The sequence below is a fragment of the Cannabis sativa genome, chromosome 4 (assembly GCF_029168945.1).
Source record: "Cannabis sativa cultivar Pink pepper isolate KNU-18-1 chromosome 4, ASM2916894v1, whole genome shotgun sequence".
Taxonomy (NCBI): Eukaryota; Viridiplantae; Streptophyta; class Magnoliopsida; order Rosales; family Cannabaceae; genus Cannabis; species Cannabis sativa.
The window spans coordinates 3,895,919-3,911,781 of record NC_083604.1 but is presented as its reverse complement, the minus strand read 5'-3'; the positions used below and the strand labels follow the sequence as shown (position 1 = coordinate 3,911,781).

Here is a 15,863-nt window from a genome sequence, read left to right as displayed (position 1 = left end):
TTTATTATATAACAATGTACTTTATGTGGCAATGTACTTAAGTGAATAAACCCTAACCCTTATGTTTATTCAGGTCCTCTTACGATAATTTTCTCAGATGAAATTAAGGTGCACATAAATATGAGAAAATATTGAAATTAGAGTTTCATAAAATAATTTTTGGTTGTACAAATAAAAAAACTGCATATGGGTTAACTGAATCCCATATTTACTTTATGATCCTTGAATTTGTGTTGCGGCATGCCTTTAGTCAAGGATCTATGCGATCACCCAATTCAGTTTGCGTGATTAATGACCACTTATCACGCCTTTTTATGGCTAAATACTTAATGTCGATATGCTAGCTTCGGCCAGTACTCTTAGAGTTATTAGCCATAAATATTGTAGCTGAATTTATCGCAAAATTTTCTTAATGGCCTAATGAAACTGTAATTCTGAACTCTAGGCCTACTATGAAACTCTATAATACATCATACGAGATGTATCCTCAAAACAATAAATGAATCTGACTTCTATAGTGGAAATAACAATCAAGATTCTCTATAATATAACTTACCGGTAATCTTAAGGACGTAATAAAATATTGATTTACGTGAATCAATACAACCAGTGAAGTATGTTAGAATCTAATTGGTTAACTATATTTCCAGATGGTCAATTCATCTTAAAATATGTATGAATATAATTTTTAGTATCTTAAAGATACCTCATCACTTTGTATGAAAAATAAAGTGGTCTTAACTTTAGTTATTCTGATACTACTTAACGATCCTGAAACAAATGTAATGCAAAGTCTTATTCAGACTCTTAGGCATACATTAGGCTTCTAAAATAGAAGCAAATGAATGTTCTTAATTTATTCTCACTCCAGATCATTTTTCAGATGCTAGTTCGAGTTGAATTTATCACACTTAAAGATAAAAGTTATATCTGATGAATAATACATAATTTTATTTAATCAGAGATGCTGTGGCTACTCTATAATTAATTAAAATTATATATATTATTTATATTCCTTATCTCAAAATAATAATTTAAGATATGAATGATTTCAACTTATATAGAAAACTTTTATCATCATTTGCAAGTAACATATTGTCGACGTATAAAACAAATATTACTCCCACTAACTTTCTGGTATATAATTATTTCCATAATTCTCTTTTCAAACCTAAAGGAAAAGATGATATAATACCAATTTGTGAGATGTTTGTTTTAATCTATAGGTAGACACTTTAAGCTTGCATATGTTCACCACTATTAGAGGAAAATCTTTATGGCAGTCTATATACCTTCTCCTCTAGTTCACTATTTGGAATTGATTAATGAATTAAAACAACCAACAAATGCCAAGGTTTATAATAGAATCTTTTATAAAAACAATTGAGAATGTAAATCTCCTTTGTTATTGATTCTTAGTTCAAAATGAACTTCTTAGCAATGAATATTCTTTTATATCTTTATGTTTCTCAATGTTGCCTAATGAATATTATTGGTGAAAAAAAACCTATGCTTAATTAATGTTCTCCACCCCATTAGGCAACTTTACTAAAGATAAACTTTATTGCTATTTAAGATATTCATTTCTTCATTCATGGCATATTGTACTACAACTTCAATTCTTTATCATTCTATAATTTAATTTGTGTCTCAAATTAATATTGTAGTTGAACTCTTATTGCACAAAATGTGATCACTAGAATACATTGATCTTACTGTTCTAATAAGTCATCTTAACGATGGACCAACAAACTCTTAAAAGAGCAAATGGTTCAATAGCATGTTATTTTAGAAATTGTAAGCAATTACTAAATAACATAACTTATTAGAATTTTACCAATGACTTGTATATTATTAATGATTAGTTATGAATTCTCAATAACCATTAATCTTAAGGGTTGTTGTGAATCATAATTAATCTAACACTTGAGGTGGAAGTTTGAGAAAATATGAATGATCTTTCTCGGAAACTAGGTTCCTAGATTGATCACTCCCACTGATCAAGTCAATTCTTAATTCCACAATTCTAGTGTTGTGAGATGGATAATAAAATATGTAACCCTTAAACTTTATAGCTTTTCAAATGAAATATGTTCATTTATGGTTTAGGTTCCAGATCTTTTCTTTGACAATTGTACTCTAACTATATATGGGTATTTATAAAATGTGTACATGTCATCAAGTCGGTTTTCAACCTTATCACAACTCAAAATATGTTTGAGAAACAACTTTGGTTAGAACACGATTCGATATGTACACCCCATTTAAGAGTATTAATAGACAAAGATTTAGGAAGATTTGGAGTTTGCTATGTAGGCTCCACCCCATGTCCAAAAATGCTTAGTTTCTTAAATCTGTCACACACTATGATTTAGGTGTAACAGGCATATGTATTGGGCAATGAACCCATGCTTTTAAAGAAACTTTGCAAATGGACTGGGAGTTTATCCATACTCACGAATTTTAATGTAGTATTCTCCATTTTATATTTGATCTCACTATCTTAATATGCAAAATGCACTATTTCTCTACTTAAGATTTAAATGTCTTTGAAACATATAAATCTATACTTTTGTAGAAAAATAATTTATGTGAGTAATCGTTAAAAATGAGATGCAAAATTTGAGTCCATGTCTTCAAAATTAATTGACTTGTATGATTTCTAATATGGTAGAATTCTAGTATGCACCAATTTTGACTTGTTGGAATACATATTCTTAATGAAATTCACACAAGTTCTAAATAAAGTTAGTAAAATCAAGTGTAATGAAGATCCCCACCATTTATTAACATTTATTCTATTTATGGAGATATGTTCCATAATTTTTGGTGCTATAATGTAGAAGAATTCTTATTAATAACACATTTCTTATTGTCAGATTGAACTTGCATATCTTTATGAGTGACATCATTTGTAGTAAAGACCTCTAAATGTGTCTAAATCAAGTTTCAATAGAATCTTGAAACATAAAGGTCTTTGCCAATTTTAAAACAAAGCCACTACTATATTGCTTGTTCCTTAAACTTCTAAATGTGAGAACTTATCTTGTCTATGGATAAGATTTGCTCACAGTTACTGACTTTCTTAGGTTTATTTGTAAACCTTGCAAGAAATTATGAATGTGGAATAACAATCTAAAATAATCCACTATGTGTTAATAATCACATTAACTATATTAGAATGAATTCATACACAATAAATTGAAAATTTATTGGTGATAATAAAGTGTGATTTATTTTTCTTAATTATACAGTAAAAACTGTACATTTTGGATGAAGTTATCAGAATAAATTTTGGAAATTTCTACTAGTATGGTAAAAATTTATGAATAGTGATGTAATAAAATTACATATAGTTTTGAGGTTTAAATGAATCATGTTTTTACTAATGAATAAACATGCTTAAATATGAAATCTTATTAAACAAAAATTGCCTGTGGGCTAAATTTTTAATTTAATAAGATTAGATTTAGATGTATAGATTATGATAGATTTACACAATTTATGAAAAACTTAAAGTTTAATATTTCTATCTCAATGAAAGGTATGAAACACTTAATTATTTATAAATGTTTCAAAATTTTATACTTTATGATAAAATTATTAAATTAAATCTACATAATTTCTTGTGGGATAAATTAAGAGAATTTAATTTAACATATTGATTATGTAAATATAATAAAATCCCTGTAGGGTAAGATTATTATGTTCACATAATTCATGTCCATTATGTGATCTTGATCCACTTAATGTATATAATTTTATATAACTAAGGATGTTGTGGCTACTCCCTAATTATTTAAAATTATGTGGTTCACTAGACACTAAAATATAAACTGAAGATTAAAATTTTACTAAATCTAAAATTGCCTGTGGGCTAAATTTTAAATTTAATAAAATTAGATGAACCTTATGATAGATTTAATTAAACTATTAGTTTAGGAAAATGAAGGTTTATTATCTATCTTTATTAAATTTGTGATAACACTATTAAATTAAATCCCCATAACTCCCTGTGGGGTAAATTAAGAGAATTTAATTTAACATATTATCCTAATTAATTATACAAATATAATAAAATCCCTGTGGGGTAAAATTATTATACCTATATAATTAATTACAAGTTATGTCCATTAAGGTGAATTTTAATTAATGTATAATTTTATACAAATAAGGATGCTGTGGCTACTCCCTAATTATATAAAATTATATTTTCACTTTGACATTAGGTATTGGGCTCTACCTAAAAGTAATTTCGTTATTAACATAGTAGACAATCACTGAGATTAGTGCTCCTAGTGTGGTCGTCCAAAGATCATTAAAAATCGTTCTAGATATGAGCATTTGTCCCGAGTTCATGTTTTCTTATGTCAAACCACAAAATTACTTACATTTTATTCATATTTTATTCATTTTAGGAAGTTTTATGAATATTTTATTAATAATTTTATGAAATTTTATGAAACTTAATGTGCTAGATAAGATATTCAACATATCTTAATGTTTGAACATTTCTAAATATATCTAGCACTATAAAAGGAATTTATGTATAGCATTTAAATCATACAAATCAAAATTAATTGTATTAAAAATAAATTTTCCAAATAAATACAAATTAAAACAATTATTGTATGATAATATATTAAATGCTTAATTCCATGATATGTAATTAATTATGCATTTATAACCATATAATATCTTAATTATTTGTACTAATAATTAGTTTGTATAAATAACGTAAATATACAAATTAGTACAATTAATTATATGAAATAAATTAAATGCAAAATTAAAGAATATACTTGATGACAGATTATCAATTAATTTAATCAATAAATTACTTAATTGGTAAATAAATATAATAATTGCGCACTTAATTGTAGAATAATTAAATATTCACATTCTTAAAATATCACAATTATTGTAATTACATGTAAAAAATAAAGCATGTAATTAATTTACCAAATAAAAAACTTTTCATAATAATTTATTACTAAATAACATATAATATATGAAGATATATGTTAAATAAGAATGGAAAGTTAAACAAATGTAATTTAATTGACTAAATCAACAAAAATAAGGAAATAAAATAAAATTCCAAAAATAAATCAAAGTAACAAAATTTCAGAATTTTCTTAAATTTTTCTTAATTTTCCCTTTTTTTTTTTGAAAAACTACCATGAAAAACAACACCGATGACCAAAATTCATGAAACCAATCCCAAAATGATCTAAATGAATAAATTAAGAAATCCATATTGATTTCAAGCATCGAAAACACGTAAAATGTAGTCTTTAATTTCATAAAAAATTCTTTCGGGTCCGATCGTGTTCTTAAGAAAAAATTTTCAGTTTTCAAATGGGTTTTAAATCCTTTTCATTCATAAAATCGATCTAAAATAATATATGAATATAGTAATGAATAGAGGATTTAAAATAAATACCGAAAATAAAAACGGAAAAATTATAGACCGAAAAATAAAACTTTCATGTATATATATACTCGTATACAATGTATATATACTGCATAAAATCATCATTAATGTATGAAAGAGAGTATTACATACAATTTTATGCAACAAAAATATGAAAGCATTGAGTATTATACATAAACATATATACATGAAAATTATATGTATACACACAGTATATGAATATAAATATGAATGTGCATATATATATGAACATATAGATTATGAAATATTAATATAAAAGTATATATATAAATATGAATATATATACGTAAATGAAAAGAAAATGTATATAAAATATATATGCAAACAAAAATTATTACTGGATATGTATATATATATACATATATACTTACATATACACATTAAACTATATAAAATATCATAAAGATATATAAAAGAATATGATAATCAATTATATGGAAAGAAATCAATGAATATAATATGAAAGTGTATACTCAGAAACATATATATATTATACGGTATAAATGAATGTATATAATATATATATATGAACGTAAATATGAAGATGAATATATATATATATATGTATATATAAAAAATTGAGTATATGAATATATATATAATCGGGAATTATATAATATGAAAGTATATATATAAAATATATATTATATTATAAATGAAGAACCCCGTAAATGTATGTATATATATATATGAAACTCAAAATAAATCAAGACAGAGATATATAATCCGCTCTGATACCAACTGTTAGACATTTATTTGTATAGACTAAAACATACATGATTATGAATAAAGTGCGGAATTAATAAATCATATATGCACTATGAATAAGGATCGAAATACCTCCAGCCATTGATTCTTGAGCTTCAAACCCACATAAGCTTTGATCTGCAAAGGAAACTGGTTGATGTGGGTAATCGGGCTTCCTCGCTCTCTCAACTCTCTTTAGATGGAATTTGCTGTTATGAACAGAATGAGTGAGGAGCTCGGGGACCGAGACCCTATATTTATAGGTGAGATACTCCATCAGTATCTGTGCCACATTAATTGTCAGAATATTTTGACAATTAATTCAGGAAATCAAATCAGGTAATGAATATAGAAATCTGACCATATATAGAATATTACGTAATTGATTATGTCCATATTCAATGAATATAAAATATTCATTTATCAGAATCAATAATATTATCTTATTTCCTTAATTAGAAATATTCTAATAAGTTCGACCCGAACCTGAACAACCCACCCGAACTCGAACCCATGAACCCGCAATTTTTTTTTTTTTTTAAAAAAGGTTCAGGTAGGTCGGGTTCAACCCGGTACCCTTCGAGCGGGTTCGCGGGTTGAGTTTTTAAGGGTACCGGGTTTCGGGTTGAACCCGAGAACCCGCCTGCCAACCCATAATTTAAATATATTATATATATTTTTTATTTTTTTTTTATTACAGTTTATATATATTAAATTATTAATTAAAAAATAAAAAATCCTAAAACATTTTTACATTTCAGCAGCCCTAACCTAACATAATTAACACTAACATTTCACACACACACGGATGGTGGGAACTTGAAGTTAATAATGGATGGTGAGAAAGAAAGCAAATTGGAAAAGTATGAGCCTCGTACACCAAAGGCAGCTGTAATGGTTTCACTTGGGAGGAAAGAGGCAGTGGCTCATTTCACATTCACAACCGTTTCTGGAAATGTTCCTGGAATGGTCAAATCCAAAGACCTCTTTGTAGGGAGGACAAGGAAGAAGTTGGGTCTACAAGTTGTTTGTTTGTTGGTTGAATTGATTAATGCTTCTTTTCTTCAATAGTAGATTTGATGAATAAATTTATATATTATATATGTTTAATTTAATAAATAAAAAAAAAAAGGATATAATTATTTGAATAAAAAATTATTTTTTTTAACGAGTTGACCGGGTCAACCCGCCAACCCGGCCAACCGAAACATGCCAACCCGTGCCCTATTCGAGTTCGGGTTCGGTTTTATTTTTTTGAATCCGAAACCCGCGAACCTAAAACCCGGTAAACTCGCCCGATGTTCAACCCTAGTTCATATATGAAATTAAAAGCACAAAACCAAAAAATAGCAAATCCATGGAGTTAAAAAGAACACTAAAGAGTAGAAGATGATACAAATTTAAAGAGGAGAGCAAAACAAATGAGTTAGTGAGCTCAAGTCCTCTCTATTGTGATTGCATTTTTCTCCTTCTTGGTCTTCTTCTTCTTCTCTTCATTGTATCTTTTTTTTTCTCTGTACTTTGCTGAAAATGGTACTACTACTTAAAGCTTCAAAGTGCAGCCATTATCTTCCATTTTTCTATATTTTTGGTTGCCCCAATGAGGGTACTAAACTTTACCCTAATTGGGAATCCAAGTCATTTGTCCACTTGTTTTTTTTTTTCCACACATCAGCTGACTCATTGTACAACATTCTCACCACCTAAGCACCCTTTATTCCTCATTTAATCTAGCTGGAACACTGTCACGATTTTCTTACTGGGCTTGCCGATTGCTACATGATAATTGCTACAACAATAATAGTCAGCATCATGCATGCATTTCCCTGCTTCTTTTTCTTCTGTTCCCAAAATTTCCCACCACCTACTTCCGCCTTTTTCTTGCTTAACACACACAAAATTAGTAACATAAGTTACTCTAACAATTAATAGCACAAACACATTTTTATTTACTACAAAGACACAACAAACTAAACACAATTACATAAAATAGACACTAATTTCTCTACTATTTGGTTTAAAACTCAAGTTTAAAGATATCAAAATAACTCTAAATCTTAGAGTTATCACAGACGTTCTCCAATTTTGATTTCTTCAAAAGAAGAGAAGATCGTGTTTGCAAGAGAGATAGATGTTCTTTGATTTCACGATTATTGTTTGATTTCTTTGATTTCTTGAGACGTTCTTTTTTTTAGTTTTTTTACATAAGAATAATAGGTTAACGACATTATTGAAAACGTTAAAAAAAAAAAAAAAAAAGATCGTTAAACAAGACATTAACGTTAAATAATCACTTTTAATATATAAAGAATATATGTAGAAATTATATAATATATAAAAAAAATTATAATAGTTTACTTTTTTATGGCATAAATAACTAATAGCATAGGGTTATTTATTTTTCTTTATTTTTTTACATTCATATGGACTTGTTTATGTCATATTTTTGTAAAAAAAAAAAGTGAAAAATCTCATATTTGTAAAAAAAATAATAAGTTTTGTCGAAAAAGTTTTCGGTGCTAGAAAAGTCACCAGGAAAGTTATTATCACTGGAAAAGTCGTCGTCAACGAAAAAGTCATTAAAAAAGTCATCAGAAGTAGGTGCCTCAAATGTAAATTAATAATAGAACCGGTTCTATAATATAATGAATAAAAAAAATAACACAAAATAATTCAAACCGGTTATAATTAAAATATAAATGGTTCTGTAACATAATGAATAAAAAAAATAACACAAAATAACTCAAACCAGTTATAATTAAAATAGAACCGGTTCTATAACAGTGTTATAATAAATAAAAACAAATAACACGAAATAACTCAAATCAGTTATAACTAAAATAAAACCGGTTATATATCATAATGAATGAGTGTTTTGGGGTAGATATGATATGAGTGTAATTATTTGGTAGGTTGAAGCATGTTAAATGGGTATTTTTGTTTGAGTTATTTTATTTAACTGATTTTTGTGTGTGTGTTTTTATCTTAGTTCTTTTACGGAACTAATTTTTTCTCAAATTTTTAATTAGTTAATAAATATAGCTGGTTTCTTCATATTATATTTAAGTTATTGTGTGTTATTATTTGAGTTTATGTGTTATAATTTGAGTTTATTTATTTTATTATGGAACCGATTATTTTCATATTTATGCCTTAATATTTTTTAGAATTAATTCCCATTTTTTTTTAAAAAAAAATTATAACGGGTTGTATGAGGTATTATGTGTTATGAGATATTTTGTTGTGGAACTAATTTTGTCTTTAATATATGTTTTAATGTTTAAGTAATTGACTTTCTCTTTGTTTTTTATTTGCAATTAGTTTGAGTTATTGCATGTTACTTTTTTGTGTTCATTATAGCTGATTTTATTTTAGTTATAATCATTTTGAGTTATTTCGTGTGTTATTAATTTTTATTCATTATAACACTGGTTTGATTTATTTTGTGTTATTTTTTTTATTCATTATATTTCAAAACCGGTTATATTTCAATTATAAACTGAGTTATTTTGTGTTATTTATTTTTATCCAATATATTATAAAATTAATTCTATTTTTATTTATACTAAGACATCTACTTTTAGTGACTTTTTCAATTACTTTTTTGGCAATAATAACTTTTCTAATGACTTTTCCAGAAAAACTCATTATTAAAGTTTTATCAAATTTATTTATTATATTTTTTCATATTTCAAACTTTAATTATTTTTTAATCCTATATTTTTTTACATTATTTATTTTTGTCATATAAAAAAGTGAACTCTATTGTATATTCCCATATTTATCCAAAAAAAAACCCCTATATGTAGATTTAGATAGATATGGGCCTTTGGCAAGGCCGGCCCAATAATCAAAGCCTGGATGCACAGTTGTCCACGCGAATTTGACCCCAGACCTCAGAGAACAGTTCCATCCTTATCTGGGCATACACGTCACCATCCCATTTCCTCTCCACTAACTTCTCCGCCAAACCAACCGCCTCCTTAACCGTCGACTCAGCACTATCGTGCGCCGAATCAATAATTCCCTTTTCCATAGCATCTTTAGCCGTTACCTTCGCTGCCGTCAGAAGAAGAAGCCGCCGAGTCGCTGGCGCGCCGACCTTGCACTTGATCAAAGCCACGACCCAGGTCGAGATCGGTAGTCGAATATCGAGCTCGCTCATGTAGATGAATCCTCTGTCTTTCCTCATGAGAACGTAGTCGTGGCTTAAAGCGAGTATGAATCCGGCAGCAGAGGCGTGGCCGGAAACGGCGGCTATGGTCGGTAAGGGGAGCGATATAAGGTCTGCGATGAGTGGTTTGAGCTTGGATTCGAGAAGAGGACCACGGGTTTGGGATGAACCAACCCAATCAAGGTCGTAGCCATTGGAGAAGAACTTTCCTTGGGCTGTGGTAATGAGAGCGGAAGATGAGGAAGAAGAAGCCTCTGACCTGACTCTGCGTATGGCTGAGTGAATTGAATCGATAAGAGTTGGGTTTAGCCTGTGTTCATCTTGAGCCGTTAGGGTTAGTATGAAGATTTTGCCTTTCTTCACTAACGTGCACATAATTGAATTTGAACCTTCTGTGATAATGGGTGCCTCTTCAATGACTTTGTGAAATTAAAAAGAAAAAAAATAAAAAATATGGGAGGAAGAAGTTTAAAGCTTTAAAAAGTTCTTCAAACTCCAAATAGAAGAACAAAAATTAATTGGTTAGGGAAAAATAAGGTGGTTAGGAATAGTAGGCCATGTTAGTTAAGTTACTTACGTATGGCATATGATTTTGAATTTAATGAGATTGGTTTATTTGATATATAATTAATTAATAATTAAGGGATAGTTAGGTAGAATAATTATTAGCGTACTAATTATTGATATATAATGCTTTAATTGATGTATTGAAAATGAATTTATGTAGAGTTTTTTTTTTTTTTGTGTAGCAATGAATAACAATTTACGTAGAGTTGAAGAAATGGTAAAAGGTATTATTAGTACCCTCTTATGTGTTAATATTATTATTAGTGTAATTAAGTATTGGGTCTCATATAGTTTATAATAGAATAACATTTATAGTTATCTAATAGCAATGCTCTTTTTGAAAAATGCTAAAGGGCTACTACTGGTGCTTAGTACCCTTCTACGTGTCAATATCGCTATTGATGTAATTAAGTATCGGGTCCTATATAATTTAATATAATAACTTTTATAGAGTATCTCTAACCAATCATAAGGCGACACGTCTTGAACATACTAGACACTACTGATGTCTAATAGCAATTTTATTCTTATTTTTTTTTATAATTATTTGTCAAAATAAAAGAGTTTGAACCTTGTTTATTTCACGTATAAAATAAAAAAGTTTCACGTGCTAAGGATTGTTTAAACTTTATTTTCAGTATATTTGAATGTCTTAAATAGCTATAACATAGTCGACCATACAAAAATTAAGCTAAACAAATCTTTTTAGATGCAACAAATTAAGGTTCATATGGATAGATATATTTTAAAAGAATGCATTATAGAAATACTGTTTTTAAAGCGTCACTGAATGAATTATATACACCAAATTTAAATTTTAGTGAAAATATTATTTTTAGTGTAATTTAATATTTGATTAAACTTATTTAATTATAGAATACCGTTAATCTATTATAGAATGTGTCTCACGTGTCCCCATAGCGCTGCTCTGAATATAAAAGTTTTTTTTTTTTTTTTTTGGCTCTAGTTCTGCATGAGAATGTGATGATGCTAAAACAAGAAAAGCATATACCAATACACATGATAATAAAACAAGTAATATTTATAGATGGAAGTAAAATTTAAAATGGTAGAGAACATTGAACACTTATACCATTAATTTATACAGACTAACTTTCGAGTTTATAGTGCAATATTATCCATAGCGTATATAATTCAAATGCCTTGAAAAAATGGCTTTTATTTATTTAGATATATTTCGTCTTATGGAATTGGATGAATGACAACCTTCCCCACAGCTCTGTTGGTTTCAATGTAAGAGAAAGCCTCAACAACCTGTGAAAATGGAAATGGCCCTTTCGGATCTATGATTGGCTTCACTTTCCCACTCTCCAAATATGGATTCAATTTCTTTAAAACTTCACCGTTTGAAGTGACCACAAATCTGAAACCAGGAGGCGTAACCGCTCCGGTTAAGGCCACTACGCTTCCCCCTTCTTTAATGGCTTTCACTGCTCTATCGCATTGCCCTGCCATTGTCATAATATAGAAAATATTTGAGATGATAATAATGTATTGGTTGAAAATATATCCTAATCTTAAACCCAAGAGTAAAAGTTTTCCTTGTTTTGTTTTGCCACCTTCAAAATCCTTAATTCACTACAAGAGAAAAATATATATCCTCAAAACTGTCATATGCCTCCTCAATCTTTTATCCCTTCAATTTTAAAGTCCGCAACTGATTAGTTTTATTGGACTCTAGGAGTTGTTTGGTATGGTGTAATCTTTCCATATAAATGGAGATCTTCAACAATCTCATTTTGGTAATGAAATTTTTCTATTTTTGAAGCCCTGAGAGGTAATCTTAAAGCTTTTAAAGCTTTTTAAGGTGGTTTCTAAACATTCATGCAATGGATAACACATATTGATAATTTTACATTAACTTTTCAAAATAATGTATGAGATACCAAATGACCCCTAAGAAAATTATCATGCCTACCCCAATGAAAAACTCTGGTTCAATACCAGGAGAAAAGAAACATAAATTTCTGTTTTTGTTATTATTCGGGTTTGAGTAAAAGGATTGTTGCGGATGCAGTTAATGAATAAAGCTTACCGATAGCATCATAAACAACATCAAACTTCTCTGGAAGATCTTCGAAGTTTTCTTTTGTGTAATCAATGGCCAAATCAACACCTAAGCTTTTCAAGAACTCCAGTTTTCCTGTGCTTGCAGTGGCTGCAACTCTTGAAGCACCAAATACGTGCTTTGCCAGCTGTGAAGAACCAAGACACAGAAATTGACAGCTTTACTATTAATTAAGAGAATGAAAACAATATGCAACGGCTTATACATTAAATTTCAAATGCATTTCATTCCCAATACTTCCATATTGGAATGATTTGTGGTCAGTAACTCACTCACTCTCTTGTAATAATTGATGTATATTAGAGTAATTAGTAATTACTGAATTGAATAACAAAAGGATTATGTGCTCAGGAGACCAATTATGTAATGACTTAATAACAGCTAATATGTGCATTTCAAAGTATGTGGTTTGCTCATGCAAATGATTATGCTTTGGAGTGAATTGTAGCTCAGAATTTAAACTAGGCCTACATGCCTCAAATTTCAATGAGTGTTAACGAGTTAAGGTAAGATTTATAGTGCTCATTATGAAAATTACGTTCTATGTTAATTTTAATGCTTAAGAAGTTACTGTAGTTTTATTACACATGATTGGAATTTGGAACATGGTTTGTAATCATTGTCGTTTTCCATTGTAACTATTCTGTTTTTAGCAATGTAGGTAAAACTAAAAAGATACCTGAATGACCAAGCTTCCAACTCCACCAGCACCATTCAAAACAAGAATAGATTTTCCAGCTGAAAATCCAGTCCTTTCAAGGCCCTCATAAGCAGTTTCAATGGCAAGAGGAAGTGCAGCAGCCTGAGCAAAGTCAATATTCTTAGGTTTCAAGGCCACAAGTTTCTCTTCAACAGCAGTGTACTCAGCAAGAGACCCAAATTGCTTAGGACCATCCAAGGCTTTCTCATGTATGTCTCCATATACTTCATCCCCTACTTTTAACTCCTTCACTTCACTCCCAACCTTTACTACCACACCAGCTACATCATACCCTGGAACAGTCTTCAAAACCAATAAGAAAAAATCAGAACTTGTGACCCTACAAGTTTCATACTCAAAATAATATTTATAACCATTAACAACATGAAAATGTTAAATTTGCAACAATGTAAATTTATGGTTTTTTTTATGGTCTCATAGTGTAATTTTTGGTAGTTTGTGCAACCAAACACGATTATCTAATGAATGAGAAAATTATAAGAGTACTCAGTTTTGAGTCTGGCATTTTCTCATCAACCAAACAGACTAAGAAAACAGAAAATTTTCTAAAGCAGCTAATGAATGGGAAAATCTAATAATACCCAATACGAGTCAGGCATTTTCTCATCAACCCATCAGACTAAAAACTATAAAAGCTCGAAAGAAAATGAAGAACTTACCGGAAGTGGTGAATCAGTGGCCTTGAACTTGCCGAGTCTTCTCTTGAAATCAACTGGGTTAAGAGCAGCGGCAGCTACTTTAATCAAGACCTGGTCATCTTTCACTTCTGGGACCGAAACATTACTCTCCAACTTCAAAACATCTACAGCTCCATATTCTCCGTACACCCAAGCCTTCATCTGGGATGGGACAGAAGAGAGCTTCGAGGTCTCGGTTGAGGCAGGGGAAGAGGGTTGGGAACTAGCGGAGACTCTGAGAGCACGAGAAGGAACATGGGAAAGGTAGAGTTTGTGGGGTGAGGAGAAGATAGTAGAAGAGAAAGTTTTAGAGATTCCCGGGAAAGTGATGGAAAATGGGTGTGGATTAAGGCGCAATTGGGGAGTTGGGAAGGTGAGAGTGGCAATGGCATACATTGCTTCCAACTGTCCCTTAAGGCTTAACGGCTTATCTTCTCTACTCTTCTCTACATTTTAACTTTTTTTTTTTTTTTATTTTATTTATATGCATTTTCTGTTTTGTTAATTTTTTTTTTTTAACAGTGTTATTTGAAAAATGTATGGTATTGGTTACTCAATAAATCTTTTTGTTTCAAAAAAAAAAAGTGTTTTTTTAGCATATTTAGGGTCAGACCACTAAATTAGTGTGAAATTTTTATATCAATTTATTCTTCAACATTGTACATTCATCTCGAAAATTACTCTTCTTCTTGAACGTTATAATTTTTATAAATATAAATGTTTAAAATTTAAATATATTGTATTTAGATATAGTATGTATTTGAATAATAATTTTATAACACAGAATTAAATAGTAATTTAATCTAAATATAAACTTTCAATATTTATAATAATAGTTGGTTTTTAAAATTATATAAAATAATTATTAATATAACATTATTCATTAATTATAATAATGAATGGGAATAAATTCCCACAATCAAATACTTATTATTTATACATTGTATAATAAATTGAAAATAATTTTCTTCATAATAAATAAAATGTGTAATTATAGAAAAATAAGTTATTATGCACATATATTGTAATACTAGCAAAAAAACTACGTACGATGCACGTATATTAAATTTTATGCTAGGTTTTTTTCTATGTTATTTGAAAGTGATACAATTAAAAATTAAAGAAAAAATATTATTAGTTATTAGATGAGATTATTATTATGTGTATCTGAATATTATAGTTTATATTGTTATCAATTAAAAGTGAATACCGAATGCAATATATTAGTGTTTAAAAAAGCTTGATGATTTAAATATATTCTTAAATTAATCCAAAAATAAATTAAAAATTGATGTTCCAATACTTAAAGAAACATTACTTAAATGGGTGTAAGATAAAAAGAAAATTAAAAATCAATCTCTAAATTATTGATAATTGAGGATAGCATTTGTCTAAAAATTGTAGATAAGAAAACTAATGATAGTCATTGG

The 15,863-nt window shown here is 28.7% G+C and overlaps 2 protein-coding genes across 2 annotated transcripts; both read right to left on the bottom strand.

Annotated features, from left to right (window-relative positions):
• Window positions 1-9,861: 9,861 nt before the first annotated feature.
• Window positions 9,862-10,929, bottom strand: LOC115712181 (enoyl-CoA delta isomerase 1, peroxisomal-like). The gene has a single exon (XM_030640430.2). It carries the CDS (start codon window positions 10,752-10,754, stop codon window positions 10,056-10,058), a length of 699 nt encoding a protein of 232 aa, XP_030496290.1. The 5' UTR covers window positions 10,755-10,929; the 3' UTR covers window positions 9,862-10,055.
• Window positions 10,930-11,973: 1,044 nt separating this feature from the next.
• LOC115714925 (2-methylene-furan-3-one reductase) lies at window positions 11,974-14,917 on the bottom strand. The gene is made up of 4 exons (XM_030643683.2): window positions 14,416-14,917; window positions 13,715-14,038; window positions 13,003-13,162; window positions 11,974-12,415 (listed from the first exon to the last, which is right to left on the bottom strand). Exons 1-4 carry the CDS (start codon window positions 14,827-14,829, stop codon window positions 12,150-12,152), a joined length of 1,164 nt encoding a protein of 387 aa, XP_030499543.2. The 5' UTR covers window positions 14,830-14,917; the 3' UTR covers window positions 11,974-12,149.
• Window positions 14,918-15,863: the final 946 nt, after the last annotated feature.

Bases quoted from the DNA above. Each gene is read 5' to 3' on its own strand.
- LOC115712181 (XM_030640430.2), bottom strand. From the start codon at position 10,754: ATGTGCACGTTAGTGAAGAAAGGCAAAATCTTCATACTAACCCTAACG.
- LOC115714925 (XM_030643683.2), bottom strand. From the start codon at position 14,829: ATGTATGCCATTGCCACTCTCACCTTCCCAACTCCCCAATTGCGCCTT. The intron at 14,039-14,415 runs GTAAGTTCTTCA...TTGGTTTTGAAG, and splicing joins CCACTGATTCACCACTTCCG to ACTGTTCCAGGGTATGATGT. The intron at 13,163-13,714 runs GTATCTTTTTAG...GGTTCTTCACAG, and splicing joins TTGGAAGCTTGGTCATTCAG to CTGGCAAAGCACGTATTTGG.